General features: G+C 41.2%; 1 protein-coding gene across 3 annotated transcripts; it reads right to left on the reverse strand.

Annotated features, from left to right (window-relative positions):
* Positions 1 to 12,177: 12,177 nt before the first annotated feature.
* LOC147612982 (S-type anion channel SLAH2-like) lies at positions 12,178 to 16,884 on the reverse strand. Of its 3 annotated transcripts, XM_086782263.1 has the most exons (6): positions 16,787 to 16,884; positions 16,578 to 16,680; positions 14,319 to 15,292; positions 13,448 to 14,218; positions 13,162 to 13,193; positions 12,178 to 12,825 (listed from the first exon to the last, which is right to left on the reverse strand). In XM_086782263.1, the coding sequence occupies exons 3-6, from the start codon at positions 15,279 to 15,281 to the stop codon at positions 12,396 to 12,398; spliced, it is 2,196 nt and encodes a 731-aa protein (XP_086638389.1). In that variant the 5' UTR covers positions 15,282 to 15,292; positions 16,578 to 16,680; positions 16,787 to 16,884; the 3' UTR covers positions 12,178 to 12,395. The 3 variants fall into 3 exon arrangements, with proteins under 3 accessions (XP_086638389.1, XP_086638391.1, XP_086638390.1); XM_086782265.1 differs by lacking the exon at positions 16,787 to 16,884 and having other exon boundaries at positions 16,578 to 16,786; XM_086782264.1 differs by lacking the exons at positions 16,578 to 16,680; positions 16,787 to 16,884 and adding an exon at positions 15,410 to 15,608.
* Between the last annotated feature and the right edge of the window lie 500 nt (positions 16,885 to 17,384).

The following is a 17,384-nucleotide window of genomic DNA, read 5'->3' on the forward strand; positions in this document are numbered from 1 at the left end:
AGAATTTCCCAATTTGTAAGTGATGCCAAACCTAATGGTATCTTTTATGTATTTTAACACGCACATCCTTGCCTTCTAGGTGGTTCTCTTAGGAATGATTTAAGAACTTTCAAAGGACATCGACTGCAAAAATGATGTGAAGTCGTGCATTGCATAGAAAGATAAAAATCCCCACATCCCCACCAATATCCTATACTCCTTTATATCTAGAAATCTTTCATATAAAGGTTCACATTAACCTCCATGGGAGTAACCACCACTAACTTGCACATAGCCTTATGCCTTCAGAATTTCTCCTCTACATGTTTGCTAAGAAATAAAGATTCCATCTAACTCTTACTAGACCTCAATACTAAGTCTATCATTTCAAACTCTTACTAGACCTCAATTTGTCATTTCAAACTCTAAACTACACATCTCCTCTGTCTATCGAATCTTTTCTTCATGGTTCCCCATTATAATGTCGGTGCCCAAATATAAGAAAACAATCATGTGCCTACCCTAATCAGAGAAAATATATAAAAAGTACATTTGACGGGGCTTCTAGAAAAACCAATACTTATAAAGAAAGAATCTATCTTCTCGTACCATTCCATCTACCCTGATCAGAGAAAATATATAAAAATAACATCTGAGATGAGCTTCTAGAAAGACCAATACTTATAAAGAAAGTATCTATCTTCTTGTACCATTCCATAGGGGCCTTTGAGCTTGTAAAATTCCTTCCAGAGTTTGCACACTTTGTTTTGTAAATTGGGTATCTCAAACCTTGATGGTTGTGCTACATAAAACTCCTCCTTGAGATGGCCATTAAAAAAATCCAACTTCACATCCATTTGCAATCAGCCACTTTTACCATAAGTGGCTAGAACTAGTATTGTATGAATAGTGGATAATCTAGATGTGGGAGTAAATGTATCGTGAAAATCGAACCCTTTGACCTATGCAAAACCCTTCGCCATCATGGAGACTTACTTTGTTTTTATCCAACGTACCACTAAACGTATAGTTGGCCTCTTCAAAACCCACTTAACCTTATATTTTACGAGGCAATCCACAAGATCCAAAGTGTGATTTATCAAAATCGAGTCATACTCTAACTACATGGCTGACCCTCTCGTTCGGATCAATTAATTCCTCTAAGCGGGATAGCTCTTGTAGTTTTATATCTCATGTAGCAAGGCCATATTGACAATAAGAATAGAGGCCCTCTTGTGCTTCTCCATTCTCTTAGATCTATGAAATATTGTTGGGTCTTCCATTAAGGCCATATTGACAATGTGAATAGAGGCCCTCTTGTGCTTCTCTATTCTCTTGCATCTATGAACTATTACTCGTAGTAATAGATATTTTCCATCCAAGAGCTTCTTCACCCATTTAGAATATGGCTCCGGGGGGTGGGGGGGTCACCTGTAAATATGTAAGCATAGAACATGGCTTCAACAAAAGGGTTTTTTAAAATCCTTTTTTAACACTTTTTTTACATATAGAAGGGTACCACTTAAAGGGTGTATTCACATATTGAATAGAAAAAGGGTGTGTTTTATTCATGAAAAATTCACAGATAAAGGGTTTTTTAAGTTAGCCTTGAACGCACATGATACAAAGGGTTTATATATAGTGAACCCCCCGAGGAATATGCCCCCTTCTATGGTGTTATAGAATTGAATCCACCTCTTGTGAAGTTGGTATTGTCATTGGTGGTTGAGTTGCTATGCTACTTCTTCACTAAAGGGATAGTATGGATGGAGTTTTCTTCTCCACCTGATGAGGCTATTCCTCCAACACCATATCACGGCTAACAATTATTTTCTTTGCCTCTTGGTTATATATTTGGGAGCCCTTTGACTCCATATTATACCCTAAGAAGATACAATTCTTGCTCTTTAAATCTTATTTAGTCTTGAATGAGTCGAACATGCACGAAGATACAATTCTTGCTCTTTAAATCTTATTTAGTCTTGAATGAGTCAAACATGCACAAAATAAAAAAATATCTTGGAATATGAAACTAAAGGTTTCTTACTAGAATAAGCCACTTGAGGTGTCATGCCTTTCACTACCTTTGTGTAACTCATGTGAAGGACATGCACTATGATGTTAATTACCTCGGCCTAAAAAGAATTCTACATTCCTTTACTTTTTAGCATATTACACACCATCTCCACAACTGTGTGATTATTACACTTTTACAACACCATTTTGTGTTGAGTATGAGAAGATGTCAAATCCCTCTTAATCTTGTGCTCCTTAGAGTAGGCATTGAATTCAGTTGATATGAATTCTCCTCCTTGATTTATGTAAAACTTTGTCAACCTCTATCTTATCTTATTATTTATTAAGCTATGCCATATTTTGGATTTTCCAAAATATTCAATCATATCCCAAAGAAAATACACCCACATTACTAAAGTCATCGATAAGTAAAACAAGAAGTAGAAAGAACCAGGTAATGTAGTGGTGGTTGGTGTAAGATCCCTATCCCCAATGCGCAACAATTTCAGGGGTGCTAGCAGTGGAAGTAGCACTTCTTGTGTGGGGCAGGGTCCCACACTCGGGGCCTCACCCACAGATATCCAGACAAGAGACTAATCCATCAATTTTTCCAAAACCGAACCCGAAAAAACTTCCTTTGCCTGCAAAACATGGGTGATTCCACTAGGACAACTTTTCCCTAACGTAGTCAAAAGCCTTATCTAATTGAGCTCATCTGACCGAACCCGTAAGTCCCTTAGTCAGATCAAGGAAAAAGACTGTAATTACTCTATCGAACTAAACAGAAACTGAGTCTCGATTTACGGATCCATCAGTCCAACCTAACCCCATCTAGTCCCATGGGTTAGCCAACCGCCCAACCACTGTAGTGATGGGATCCAATTAGGAATTTGGTAAGGTTTTGTCCCGGGTACCAGGGAAAAGAGTTCCCAACCCCCTAGCCGGATGTTCATGCAACATAAAACTAGTCACACCACTTACACACCCAATATGAAATTACCTTTTTCTCAGCATCAGCTATCTTTAAAACAATCCTTTAATGAAACCATTGTGTCACTGATCACAATCCTCAAAATCTCTGGTTGAATCCTTATTTCCAATCATTCCTTCATCGGTGTACTTATGGCATCATTGGCAACCAGAACGCTCACCACCTGTTCACACAGGGGCCTTTTCAATAGTTCCTAGCTCATAGTAACCGGCAATATATTCACATGGAATCTCCGTGGAAAATCAGCAAGATCAACCAATGGATCCATATAAAAGAGTCATTGACTCATTCGTTGAGGACCAGTAAGGTCTCTGAGTTTTTATCTTCTAACATGTGTCTCTATGGTGATGGGGGCTTTTAGTTTCTAGGATTTGATAAAAAATTAGTGTAAGGGTTTAGACACTTCCCTTTTGCTTTCAAAGCCAAGAGGTAAGACCTACCCAAAATGATGGCTAGTTCAACTAAACTTGATAAATTTGAAGAGTACAGTTTTCACACATGGAAAATTCATATTAAGTTTACCCTTGTGAGAAAAGGGTTATGGGGTGTAACCAATAGGAAAGAAAAAATGCCAACACTGGGGGAAAAAATCTTATAAATCAGCAACAAGGATGAGAAGGCTTTGGCTATCATAGCCTTAGGACTTAGAGACACTTATATCATTCATGTAGATGGAGAGGACTCATCTAATGATTCTTGGAATACCTTAGACACTCTCTTTGGGGCACAATTGAAAAACTCCAAAATTAGCCTCTTAATAAAATTATTTGAGACAAAATTAAACCAAGGAGAATCACTTCCGAGTCACTTAAATTATATGAAAAGTATTCTCACCCAGCTAGCTTAGATCAAGAAGAATATTTAAGAAGACATGATCAGCCGACCTCTTAAAAAGCTTTTATAAGAGGAGTTTGGTAACATTGTTACCACGTTCACTAACTTGTGAGCACCAAAGCTAATGGATGTGGAAGCATCCCTTTTGTCAAAGTCAAGTAGAGGCAGGGAAATATAGATGTGCTTTCTTCAATAAAGGAAGCTACAAGAAGTCCGAGAAAGGGCTCTTCAAAGGATCAAATAAAAAGAAGGACTTCCCCAAGAAATCCTACAATAAAGGATTTCTTGAGTTTGGTAACATTGTTACCACGCTCACTAACTTGTGAGCACCAAAGCTGATGGATGTGGAAGCATCCCTTTTGTCAAAGTCAAGTAGAGGCAGGGAAATATAGATGTGCTTTCTTCAATAAAGGAAGCTACAAGAAGTCCGAGAAAGGGCTCTTCAAAGGATCAAATAAAAAGGACTTCCCCAAGAAATCCTACAATTTCTATTGGAAACAAAGGTATGAGGAGTGAGGAAAGATAAGTCTTTTTTTAGAAATAAGGCACAGAAAGCAGCTCAAGTGAAAAAGGAAAAGAAGACAAAGAAGAAGGAGCCTCAATGGGAGGCTAACTACATCGAGGATCATTGTGTCTTTTAGACCAACTAGGACCAGTCTACTTGTAGTCACATTGTACATGTGTGAGTGTATGTGTGAGAGAGAGAGACTGAGTGAGAGAAGGTTCGAGCTTCCTTTGGAGTGCAACGACGGCGTTGAAGTGTGTTTGCATAGCAACATCGTCTCCTATGAGAATCTAGCACAGGTATTCACACGAGGTGACTGACACACCTTCCCCATGCAATTGTGAGCTAGGTTATGGAAGATTAGCTTCTCGTTGGTTAGTTCCTGCACTCTTGCTATGGTGTAAGGGCTTCCATAAATGATGCCACCTACTGGAGAATAATTGCACTACATAGCCACAATGCATTTTGAATGTGTATGCATAAGAATGATTTTTGTTTTCTATTTTTTTCAAGAATGATAGGAATGAAATGTTGAAATTATTGTTGCATTAGTATTGAAATTTGAATAAATTTATGTTCAATTTTTGCATGTTTCTCAATTTCTACATGTTTTTCAATTTCTATATTTTTTGTAGTTTCTATGAGTTCTGCAATTTGTGCATTTAGGTCAACTCTTCTCCCACATTATCATTTACAAGTTCAATTTGTGGATTTTTGCATTTCTTTTTTTTACATTTTTTAATTTTAGAAAAAAACAGTTAATTGAACATAAAATTGAAAGAATTGAGTTGAATAGACCATAAAATTAGTTTCCTCGCATAGTGTTTATCCCAATTTCGACTCTACGTGGAGAAATTGGGATAAAAGTAGAAATTAGGGGAGGATTTACAACACATTTTTTTTTAATGATTTCTACACATTCTGCATTTTTACATTAGTATAACTAATGCGAGTTAATTATGCTTAATCCTCTCTCTAATTTGGGGCATCTTGATTGGCTGGCCGCATTTAATGCATGTAGGCTTTTAGGCCACTAGCTAAAAAGTCTAAAATTTTATTTTGAATGGTTGTAGGAAAACCCCTTTTTAGTAAAATTGAAAATTAAAACCATAAATAGTAAACCGAAAACGTACAAAAAAAAGCTAAAAGTTAAAAGTTAAAAAAAGAAAAAAAACAAAAGGTAAAAGGGAAAAAGGGAAAAGGTAAATGGTCTAGGGACAGTGTATAATTTTTTTTTAAAAGTGCATGCACAAACTTGCCTAATATATGTTTTAGGTTGTTGCGATCGTGTTGACACAACTTGTGTGACACGCAAAAAATTTACATTTTTACATAAGGAGCTTAACTATGGGAGCCAACACGTAGCGCTTGACTGACCTGAAAAATAACACTATTTCTGGTGCCAAGCGGATTAAGAAACACAAAAGACGTGTTTTGAAAAAAATTTGGAAAATGAAAAAAAAAATAAAATTTTCTTCATTAAAAAATAAAAAAAATAAAAATTTCTCAAACTTGTCTCAAGGGCATTTGTAGGACCTTCTAACACCCCATATTCACATGCACCTATGATCTGAGTGTGTATTGGAGACAGATATAGATGTAGTGCATCTATCGAGCTAAGTGCGTGTACGAGCCTACACTGGGCTCAACAGGACCTTCGGTTGGAACCCAATTTAGCATTGTACAAGGACCTGTACTACTAGGGGCCAAGGATACATCATCAAATTTCGAGTCAATGGAATCCCCAATCCCAAGAAGTGAGAACCCTAACCAAGCCTCACTAGTCAAGCTAGCTAGTAGTTTTTTTGACTGTGTAGCTATCTCCCTCAGAGATGGCCTCAATCGCTCTAAACCAAATCTTACTACATATAGACCATATGATGAAGGAGTTGAGGTAAACACTAGAGAGAACACCATATTGGGGAATATGGGAATTTCCCATAAGTTTGGGACACATGGTCAAATCTTTGGATTAATCATAACTTGAATACCGTTACTCCAAATTGAGCGCTCTATAGCTCACTAGATTCCATTTTCCAAGCGCTTTCCAACAATAGGTCACATGATATGGTTTTGAAAAACTTATAGGCATGTTATCCAGGTCCCACCTTTTTAGTATTCAAAAAATGGGAGTTGGGAAATTCCCAAACTCACGAATATAGTGTTAGAGACACTTGGTGTACTCTCATCGTTATAAGCAAGGAGTGTTCACGTTGATGTCCCTGTCCTTCCACCTCTTGTTGCATCTGCTACAACTGTGACCATTGAACCACCCCTTGCACAAGTGCTTATGCCCGATGGTAGGACATTAAAAGTGTAGGTAGTAGAGGCACTAATCGAGGCTGTCGAAGAAAAGAAAGAAGAGACTTTGCCAAGTGGTAGAACAACGACATTAGAAGTGCAGGCAGTAGAGGCACTAATCGAGGCTGTCGAAGAAAAGAAAGAAGAGACTTTGCCAAGTGGTAGAACAACGATTAGCAACCCAAACATCACATTACGCCCAAAACAAGTTCCAAGGTAGGACTACTCAAGTAGTGCCTGACAGCCCTTATAGCTCATGTTGCACCTGCTACAACTGTGACCATCTAACCACCCCTTTTCACAAGTGCTTATGCTCCATGGTAGGACATTAGAAAAAGTGCAGGCAATAGAAGGATATCCCTGAAATACCCAAAGTTCAAGAGCAAAAGTGAGGAGGATCCATATGCTCATGTCTTTGCCTTTGAGACCTTGGCCACTAGAGCCCCATTGCCACAAAAGATAGAGAAAATTTACAATAACTCTAGGTAGCAAGGCCACCAACTAGTACGCATAGTATGGTCTGGACCACTTCCAGACATTTGAGGAGCTGAAGAGAGCTTACTTGAAGAGATTTTGGAGAGACAAGACCACCACCAAGGTACTAGAAAAGATGAAAAAGCTGACTTAGAAGCGGCCAATGAAAGATTATGCAACAGAATTTAGAGCATTATTAATGTATCTAGACCAGCCTAGAAAACCTGCAGCATCCACAATAAGTCAATTGTGAGAGGATTGAGGAAGAATCTCCAGATGGCACTAGCCTCCTATGATTTGGAGACTCTCGCATTTGAACAAGTGGTGGTAGGAGCCTACTAGGGCTGAAGGAATCTTAAGGCACACAAGAAAAGACCCTAAGAAGAAAAAGAAGAGGACAAACAAAAGGAAAAAGAAGGAAGAACAAACTTGTGAGTTAGATTCTAGTGAAGACACCTTCGAATGAGACTCCAGTCAAAGATTTGGATGCCGAAGAGCTGAAGCCCCGAAAGAGGAAACACAAGAAGTAGATAGTGGATGTTCATCATGAAGAACTGAAGGCCGCCCTAGCCAAGCTTGTCGGAGGACATGTAGGATCCGAATTGAGACCAGACCTCTAGTGCACCAAGTGCAATAACCAAGGTCACATGAAATAAGAATGGTTGATGAAAACCACCTAGAAACCATGTGCCATTTACAACAAGAGTAACCAAACCACTGATACATGATTTTACAACACTTAAAATAGGAACCCGAGGCTAGTAGAAAGACAACAACATCAGCCACAGTAGATTCCAGTTGTCAATCAAGTTGCCACTGGGCCTCAAAATAGCAAACCTTATGGAAGAGGAGGAGGTGGAAGATTCAAACAAAGAGAAGCTGGGCTGATATGCTATTACTAGAGCACCCCTAGGCATAGGAAATTGATTGTCTTGTGTGACAACGTCATCAGCAGTAGGGAAGTGCAAGAAGTAAGACCACAAAGGGAAGCAAACCCAGCAGGAGTTGATGCAACAGTAAACATGGTGAATGTGGATGAATGGACAGGGAAGCATCAAGAGAAGCCACCAATAGTGAAGTCGTTCATGGTGGTGGTAGGACAGTTATACAAGACTAGATTCTAAGAAGATACATTCCTGAACATGAGTAGTAAGCTGTGCTGGTAGAGGCACATCAAGGAATCCGTGGAGGCCACTTTTCCGGATAAATCAGAGGGAGGAAAGTGTTCCAAACAAGACTATGGAGGCCAAAAGCATTAACTGATGCCCACACATTTGCAAAAGAGTGTGACATGTGCCAAAGGTTAGGACAATCGACGAATGATTCAGGCACAATGCCTCACAACCCTATACTACCACTCGAGCCATTCTAAAAATGGGGTTTGGACTTTGTAGGCTGTTTAAGCCAACAGCTCAAAGGACAGGAAACAAGTACATACTCGTTGTTGCCACAGATTATTCCACAAAGTGGGTGGGCTTTAAAAGACTACAAGGCATCATGAGTAGCAAAAATTTTGTGCGAAACAATCATGACAAGATTCGGATGTCCATAGTCAGTGAGACCAAGGAAGCTATTTCTTGAATGAAGTGATCAAGAGGCTCACATAGCAGCACATGGTAATAAACAGAAAATTGACAGCCTATTATCCATAGGACAATGATTGAAAAAGCAGAATCCATGAACAAGATTTTGAAAGGAATTTTGATCAAGAAAGCTCCAAGTTGACAAGAATATAAATTCAAAATCTTTAAGGAAGGAGATGCAGTTTTTTTATTCTCTTCGAGAATGGGATCTCACTCATGAAAAAGAAAAATGAGATGGACAAGTCCATACAAAATCATTAAGAAAATGGGGATAGGAACTTTCAAACTTGCAAGCCTAGATGGAGAGAAGCTAAAGAGGTTGGTGAACGGATACACGCGTAAGCCGTATTATGGAAGGGTGTCTGAATGGGAAAGGACACAAGAAGGACAAGTAAATCAGGAAGCGAAAAGGATCTAGAAGATAGAATCTGCATACAGTCTCAATCCGGAATCTGGATCGAGACAGGATTTTGAAAAGAGCAAAAAAGGAGAAGCACAAAATCTAAATTTAGAAACCATTGATGTAAATGTAATTTCAACATGTATAGAAAGGGAAGAGCCAACTATCAATCGCATAGAGGGGGCGGGAAACCAATGGTGGTGTCCCATAAAAGAACACATGGATGGAAAGAGAAAGGTATCACATCAATCTTGCCCCACCACTACCTGATCATAATCAACCTCGCAATCTGTGCAATAGGCACTAAGGGGAAATATCTGAAAGGAATCTTGAAGAATCATGAAATCATCAAGCAATTATGGCCATACAAGGACACTAAGCTTCACTGTGCTACTTGCTCTCTTTTCACTAAGCTTCGTTGTGTTCCCTGCTCTCTCTTCTCACTAAGCTTCATTGTGCTCCCTGATCTCTCTTCACTAAGCTTCATTGTACTCTCTCTCTCTTCACTAAGCTTCGTTGTGTTCCCTGCTCTCTTTATTAAACTACGTTGTGATCCTTTCTCTCTCTTACCCTCCTCTAGCTACGTGTTGTCTGGCAGAATGGTTGAGTTTGAGTACCTGTCGTCTACCCTGTACAAAAGTAGAAGACAAGCATGTAGAATGGTTGGAGAAGATTGGTTTGAAGGAATTTGCAAAGCTATCCTTGGAAGAATTGCAGCATAACTTCAAGGCAGGAGAATATTTGGAGCAGCTTCAGCGCTCCAACATCATCACGCTACCCTCAGGGAAAAAGAAGGAGTTCACACTCATGTATGTATCAGAGATATTCTTCTTGCCGTAGAAGGGGGTGGTCGAAATCAAGATAGAAGAAGACGAGGATCCCATTGCAGAGTTTGGCCCGCTAGAAGGAAAAGCAAAGGAGTACAAAATAACCAGAAACGCTGACGAGGACAGGCGGAAGAAGATGAGGTTTGTAGTAGAAATGATCAACCTCACACACAAACTCTATTGCATGTCTAGGAAAACTTTTGGGATGGTGAAAGCTACAGAGGCTGGCACACGGGTGGCATGGGCAGAGGTTCTGTACCACAACCTCAAAGAGTAGATCGGCAACCTCACTAGGCCGAATACCAATACCAAAAGCGGGCCATATCTCGATGCCCTATTGAAAAGTAGAGTTCAACCAAGACCACGCTCTTGGAAACCTGAAGTCACTAAGCCATCTACAAAGATCCCAGAACCAGCCTCCACAGGACAGGGCAAGAATAGATTGTTTGAGTTTGGGGAAAAGAAGGTCATCACCAAGAAGGGAATGATCCTTAAAGGAGGTTCCAGTGGAGGAATGGAGGTGCCAAGAAGCCAATAGATGGAAGAGGATCTAGTTACACTGGGCCGATCTGTGCTCTGCTGACCTAGAGGCTGGAGCAACAACAACAGGAAACTTCCGGAAAAAAAATAGTCACCTATCATCAACTTCCTTTGACAGGCATGACTGTGCCGGAATCCACCGCCATTGTGCAACTAGGGATGCAACTCCCTCAGCCAGGACCCACCATGCCCAACCCATCTCCAATAGTATCAAGCTCGTCTAGTTTGCCGAAAACAATAGAAATAGAGTGGGATACCACCCTATGGTTGAAAGTGGAGCCACGGCAATAGAAGGGGAAAAAGAGAACCGAAAGAACAAACATGTTCTGGACTCTCAAAGTCTGCTGCAAAGTCACCGAATACTATTGTACCAATGCGGTTCCAAGAGGAACCAATTGGGATGGTAATACTGGAGATGTGCATTGGTGGTGGCATGTACATCCTCTTGGTATCGGGTTCTGATAAATGGGTACTGGATTATGTACCATTGGTTGAGAAGCATTGGTATGGGTAGTAGGGTTAGTGGTTGCTTTGGCACTGGGAGCATAGGTTGTGGTGCCGGGTTTCCCTAGTATCAACAATGGGTTGTATCGTGGTTCCCGTGGCTCTGGCAAGGAGCATAATACTCTTGTTGTCAATAGACACTCCGTGCTTGTATAGTTTCAACGACATATCACATACCAAACCATAAATGTGGGGGTCTCGCTTGAAGAAATGCCTGGGGTTGGCCTTAGGGTTTCCCTTGGGACTAGCCCTACCATTGCTGGCCTAAACAGTTGTGAGCAGATTTTCTCCTAGCTTGTCCATGCTCATGTCCTAGACTAGGACTGTACTTGGTGTGTTGGTTGGGCACACCAGCTCATGTCCTTGACTAGGATTGTAGTTGGTGTGCTAGTTGGGCCCTTAGCCGTTGAGGCTTTGGATAACACGTCTCCTATCTCTTGGTTCGGGTGGATGACTTCTACATTCTTATCTTGCAAATCATCTACTAGGTCTATTGCCTCACAACAACACTCCAGACCTATAGAGATAGTCATGAATCTTACTATCGAGACTGATCATAAATCGATCAATGTGAGCGATAAGTTATGAATCTTAGTCTTGAGATTAATCATAAATCGATCAATGTGAGCGATAAGTCATCTGTATTTTGTGGGGCTGCATGTCACGTGGAAATACTTGGTTCTAGCAATATAGTCCTGCATTGTTTCCCTCTCCTCTAGTTTGAGGTTATAAATTTGTGGAAAACTTATCATTGTCCACCGTCTAAGTGGCGGACAAGACTTTGCCCCCATAAACGTGGTGAATACAACATTGTCCGAATGCACCTGCAGCACGCGAGCACCCCACTGTCCCAGTAATTGTGCCCACATTCCCTCTAGACTATGCCCACGGCAATTAGACCCTAAACCCTAAAGGTGCCGTGCTGGTTGAGGAACTAGTAGATTGTGCCCATGGCATTCTGGTCCCTAAACGCTAAGCCCAAAACCCTAAAGGAGCCTAATTTGTGATCTTAAAAAACAATTATGTTTGTTTCCATGACAATCCAAGCTTGGGAGAATGTCCCGAGCATCCTTACTTCAAGCCAGCAAACACCATACCCAGACCAAAAGGCATAGGAACACACGACTAGGGATTGATCAGCATAAGGGTAAACCATGCAGCAAAAGATTGAAATGTCAGGGTGAACCAGGCAGCAAAAGATTGAAATCATAATACAAACGGTAAAATGAATGCAATATATTGCTCCTATTGATGATGTACATGTACTGCAGGACCAATCTGATTCATGCCAATTCTGAAATGTACTAGTCCAAATTGTCATCAACCCAAAAATGGCATCATTGGCTGGATTTGGTCCAACATAAATACTTCAAAGATGCCCTCCGATCGTTTTACAGGAGGTGCAGATTCAACTTTTTCAACGTGCCCGAGTTTTCATACATCACACCCATGCAGATTTTATTAGATTGCATGGAAAAGGATCAGATTTGACTGAGAGAATATGTGACTCCATTTGCCGTACTTCATTTATAAAGGATTTACCTACTTGCCAAGCCTTGCTCTTGGCACATGAAACACTTTCTGGGCTAGCCTCGGATGGTGTATAGTCCTGTAGCTCCTTTATCTTCCGCTTTAATTGATAGTTCTCGTTTGTGATTGCGATAGCCACATCATTGGGGAACATGGTGCACCAAAAGAAGATGTGAAGAATGGTAAAGACACACAATGAGAGAACAGTAACAGATGAGATCAATGAAAGCACCACTGCCAGACACTGTGTTACAGGATGCTGGACTTTGAGAGAATAATGGATTGTAGCAATGGCGGATGCAGTCATAGGAAAGGTGTATGCCCACCATGCCACTGAGAACCTGAAAACAACCATGCAGACTACATGAAAACCTTTGCAAGTATACCACAGAGCATCCTTTAGTACATGTGATGTGGCAATCCTTTGCAAGAAACTCTGCATGCTTGTTGACCTAAACAAAAAGATGATCCTCTCTAAAACTTAGGGCAGGTACCCACATCGTACCCCTCCGTTGCAACATGCCTGAAGCTTGAGCGGGGTGTCAAAACCCTTAACTCAAGGACTAGTTGGGAGCACAACACTCTCCAGCATGGTGAGATGTGGTTCAGTGCATGCCTTGTATGAGAATATAGCATGTTAAACAGCAAAACATGGCAAGGTTCAGGTTAGAGCTTACCGAAAGCCACGAAAGAAGTTGACCCGCACCACCTACACAATTAAAATATATATACATGAGCATATCATTTCAAAAAGCTTAAATTCTAAGCACTTCATTAAACAATCACACATGCACATGCTCTCTCTCTCTCTCTCACACACACACACACACACACATTGTTAATACATACACACATACATGCACACACATTCTCTCTCTCTCTCTCTCTCTCTCTCTCTCTCTCTCTCTCTACATTCATAGATGTAAATGTTCATACATGAAATCTCGATGATTCTTAGCTTACCAGAGATGAATAAAGGAACAAGCCCACAAAGTAGGCAATTCTTGATACTAAGTCAAAGTCACCCACAATCCTGGACCAAGCTACACTTGCAGTGCTTGGTGCTGCAACAAACAGAAAAAATACTGGATGAAGCTCCTTGGGAAGTACAGCTGCAGTTGGTAATCTCTGGTACAACGTCACAAAAAGCACCAAGTAATGTGCAAGACCCACAGCCCAGAAAAAAATGGCCAATTCTTTCCAACCAACAGTTGCAGCCAAGAGAGCCCCCACAAAATTGCCCACAAGGGATAGGTGTGTGGAAGGATTTGCAACCTTGGAGAGTCTCCGTTCGCTTCCAGATAGCCACTGCCCATAGATCTTGAGCTCTAGTGCAAAGATAGGTACCATAAACAGCACCCACAAGATGGGGTGTATGGATCTGGTCACTGCAGGAGGAACCCCCAATGTCAGGAACATGCATGCTATCCATGGGGCAAAGAAGAAATTGATTCGAACTGGATGATAAAACTCGCGCCGTACAGCTTCAAAGTAGAAGAGACACTTCAAAGAATATGTTGTGAACACTGTGAGAAGCGTCATGAGTGCCAAACACCATAGTGTGAGATTGATAAGCTTTGGGACATGCATGAAGTGCATGGAAGCTGCAGTTGACAGAGTTTTCCATAGTATTGTCTGGCTACCAAGGCCTAGGCAGATACCGAAGCATCCAATCGGGAACCGCAAGAGGAAAGGCCATTTTTTATCTACTGGGAGCACAGTGTTTTCAGAATCCTGCATTCTCCAGGCATAAATGTTAATGCATGGATTCAAAGTAAGCATGCGGAAGCCTCTGATTGATCAATTACAGATAAAACATGATAGAAACACTTACCCTCAGGATGTCTAGCTCTGGTCCTTGGAGTGCATGGAAATACCGCCCCACATTGAGCTCAGACCCGGGTCTAACCTGCTGTTCTGGATGGGGTTTCGTGTGAAGGCGAGAGAAGGGCCTCTCGAGCACTGTAGCCTTAGTCTTGAATAAGGAATAGCTATCATCACCACCACCACCATTCTGTTGCAAGGTGAAACCAGGCAAAGGGCCAGAGTGCCTTTGAGCCTCCTGCAACACATGAGGAGGGGCGTCCACACCCATCATCGGGTTGGGCTGTGAATGGAATTTCTTCTTCTGCTGCTGGGTCTTGCTATAACCCACCATTCTTGGGCTTTCTTTTTTCATATAGAGTCCTGTATTGGGTGATCCCATCTTCAACTCAGGAGTGACCTTGTGCCCTCCAAAGGAAATTTTTGAGGGAAAGCTCCCCCACGTGGGCACTTTCTTCGGGGTTTCTGGCTGAGAGAATCTCTCAGAGTGGCAAGCTCTGAGAGAGTTGAGGTTGCATATGGGCACTAGGGTTTCTGCATGGTTTAGGGTTTCTCCTACATGGTTTAGAGTATCTGGGTCACATAATCTCTCAGAATGCCAAGCTCTGAGAGGGATTTCCAATGGGGTTTGATCATGTTTATGCGCAGCCCTAATTCTATCATGTTTGGGGCTCCAGACCCCTTTCTCAACATCTGCAAAGTCGATGAAGTTGGGTACCGAGGCACCTCTTTTGAGTTCGAGGCGGTCCTTCGAGGGCGCTTCTGCGATGAGAGGGTAGCTCCCGCTTGAGAGGAACCTCAATAAAGGGGGCAGAGGTTCATCAAAAGAGACTGATTTATCAAAGGATAGTGTCCTGTACACATCTTCTGGGCTTCTTGGTTGCACACCCTCCCCTGCAGACAATCCCTGCTGTGAGAAGCTTGAGGCAAGCATAAGGCCTCCCCCTTCGAACACGCCTGTTGCCATTTCCATTCAACACCCACCTGCACAAAGCATTACATGGCTCCATCAGTCTTAGGGGCCATAAAAACAAAAATTTAAACCCTTGCTCTTGTGCAAAAAAAATGCAAGACAATAGCAAACTTTTTAGAGTCCACAACCTGTCCATCCATGATAATCCAAGATTTGGTGGAGTTAAGCTATGCACAAACTCTAAATCTAATCTGCCTATGAGAAGAATGATTAAGACGATGAGATTAAGAGGGATTAAGGATGATGAGAAACAGGATTAAGGATGAGTTCTACTCTTATGGCGACATGGGCAAAAGCCAATGCGAGGAAGAGATGGGCTGCATGCAGAGCTAAACAAAGACCTGTGCCAGTAGCATAAAATTAAAACATAATAAATCAAATTTGTTTTTAAAGAGAGAAAACTCATACATATTAATATACAAGAATGGAAGAATTGTATTAATATTAATGTATTTAACATGTTGGGAGAGAAAATGGGGGGGCAATTGATCACTTTCAATATAAAGTACAACCCTGACATCCATGTATGCACAACTTGCCTACAGCTCATTCATCATGCATAGCCCTGCATCATGCAGCAACAATCGAGGGAACCCTCATATTATTAATGTTACATATTAATTATAACAATCATAAAAATTCGTTGAGATTAGGAGGATATTTAGCAAGCTCAAGCCCACATGCAGGTTTTGCACACTATAATTTGTGGAAGTAGTTGGCAGGAGAACCAAACCCAGATATTGCATGCATGATTATTCCAAACAAAAAGGCAGTATGGAGTAGAGCTCATGCATGCAGGTTCTTGCAAGGATTTCAATGGCTTGCACAGGCCAGTTTTGATAGAAATTATTAGCCAATCTATGCAACAGACGATTAAGTACAGGCCTGGCAGGCAGATCATCCAATAAGAAGGCCCATGGAGCTATACTGTATTCTTCTCGAACATGCACTATATGTAAATATATTGGGTTTTTCTCTTATTTATTCAAAGTCTATATTGGCCAATATGTTTTTAATATGGGCCATTCATCATCCAATGTGCTGAAGAATTCTATGTACATTGGCCAATATGTTCTAATATAAGACATCCAGCAGTATCCACTTGCAGATTAGAAAAGATGTTAAAATCAACCTAGAAAAAGCTATTCTGTGCTATGCAATTGCTGCAATTTAGTTAGAAGAGGTTATTTATGTCGAGACTTAGGCTGATTAATCGTCTAAGTGCTGCAAAATTAATACATAGATGAAGGGAGCACAGTATAATGGAATCTATCTTAAGCTAGCATGACAACCCACCAGTGAAAAGATATTGGAGCTTGAAGAACACAAACTCGGAGTGGTAGGATATTAGTTGCTAATACAGGAGATTAGTGTGATGCTGGTATAACCCAAGGTTTTCCTGCAGGCATGGACAGGAGAAGCGCAGCTGTGTAAGTAATGAAACTCACACACAAGGCTGAGTATCCATCGTAGAAGGAGAAGAGGCTTTATATAAGGTTTGAGACCTGAGTGGCGCGTCGCAACAGTGACCATGTAGCGACTACAGTAAGGAGCTGGCTGTCCCACAACTTAAGTGCGTTTACATTCAACAAGCAGCTTTCCACCACCCACTCTAGTGTGTGTTCTTCCTCACACCCACTCTAGTGTGTGTTCTTCCTCACACCTTGGTCCCCAGCTTTGTGTTCTCACACCTTAATCTTAATAAAACACTCCTGAGCTTTTAAGAGACATATCTTCCTCTGTATGTTCCTCCTCACACCTTGGTCCCCATCTTTGTCTTGTCACACCTTGGTCTTAATAAAACACTAAGAGATATATCTTCTTCTCAATAAACATTGAACCCCCCCCACTTGCACCTCCTTCATCCTTCTCATGGGCCCCCCTTCTTGTAGGTGTCCATATCTTATGTTGAGGTTACGTTCTACTTTCCTTTCCTTTCCTGTTTTAAAAGATTTTGCTCGACCCCCTCCCTTCATCACTCTTATCAACCCCCCTCCTTCTACATGCCCTCTTTTCTTCTCTATTCTCCACCTCTTCCCTCTAAACTTCCGTTAGCTCCTTCCTTCCTTCTTAAGAACGACCCCATCCCCACCATTCAAATCC

The sequence above is a fragment of the Cibotium barometz genome, chromosome 44, assembly GCF_041138505.1.
Source record: "Cibotium barometz isolate CiBa-2024 chromosome 44, ASM4113850v1, whole genome shotgun sequence".
Classification (NCBI taxonomy): domain Eukaryota; kingdom Viridiplantae; phylum Streptophyta; class Polypodiopsida; order Cyatheales; family Cibotiaceae; genus Cibotium; species Cibotium barometz.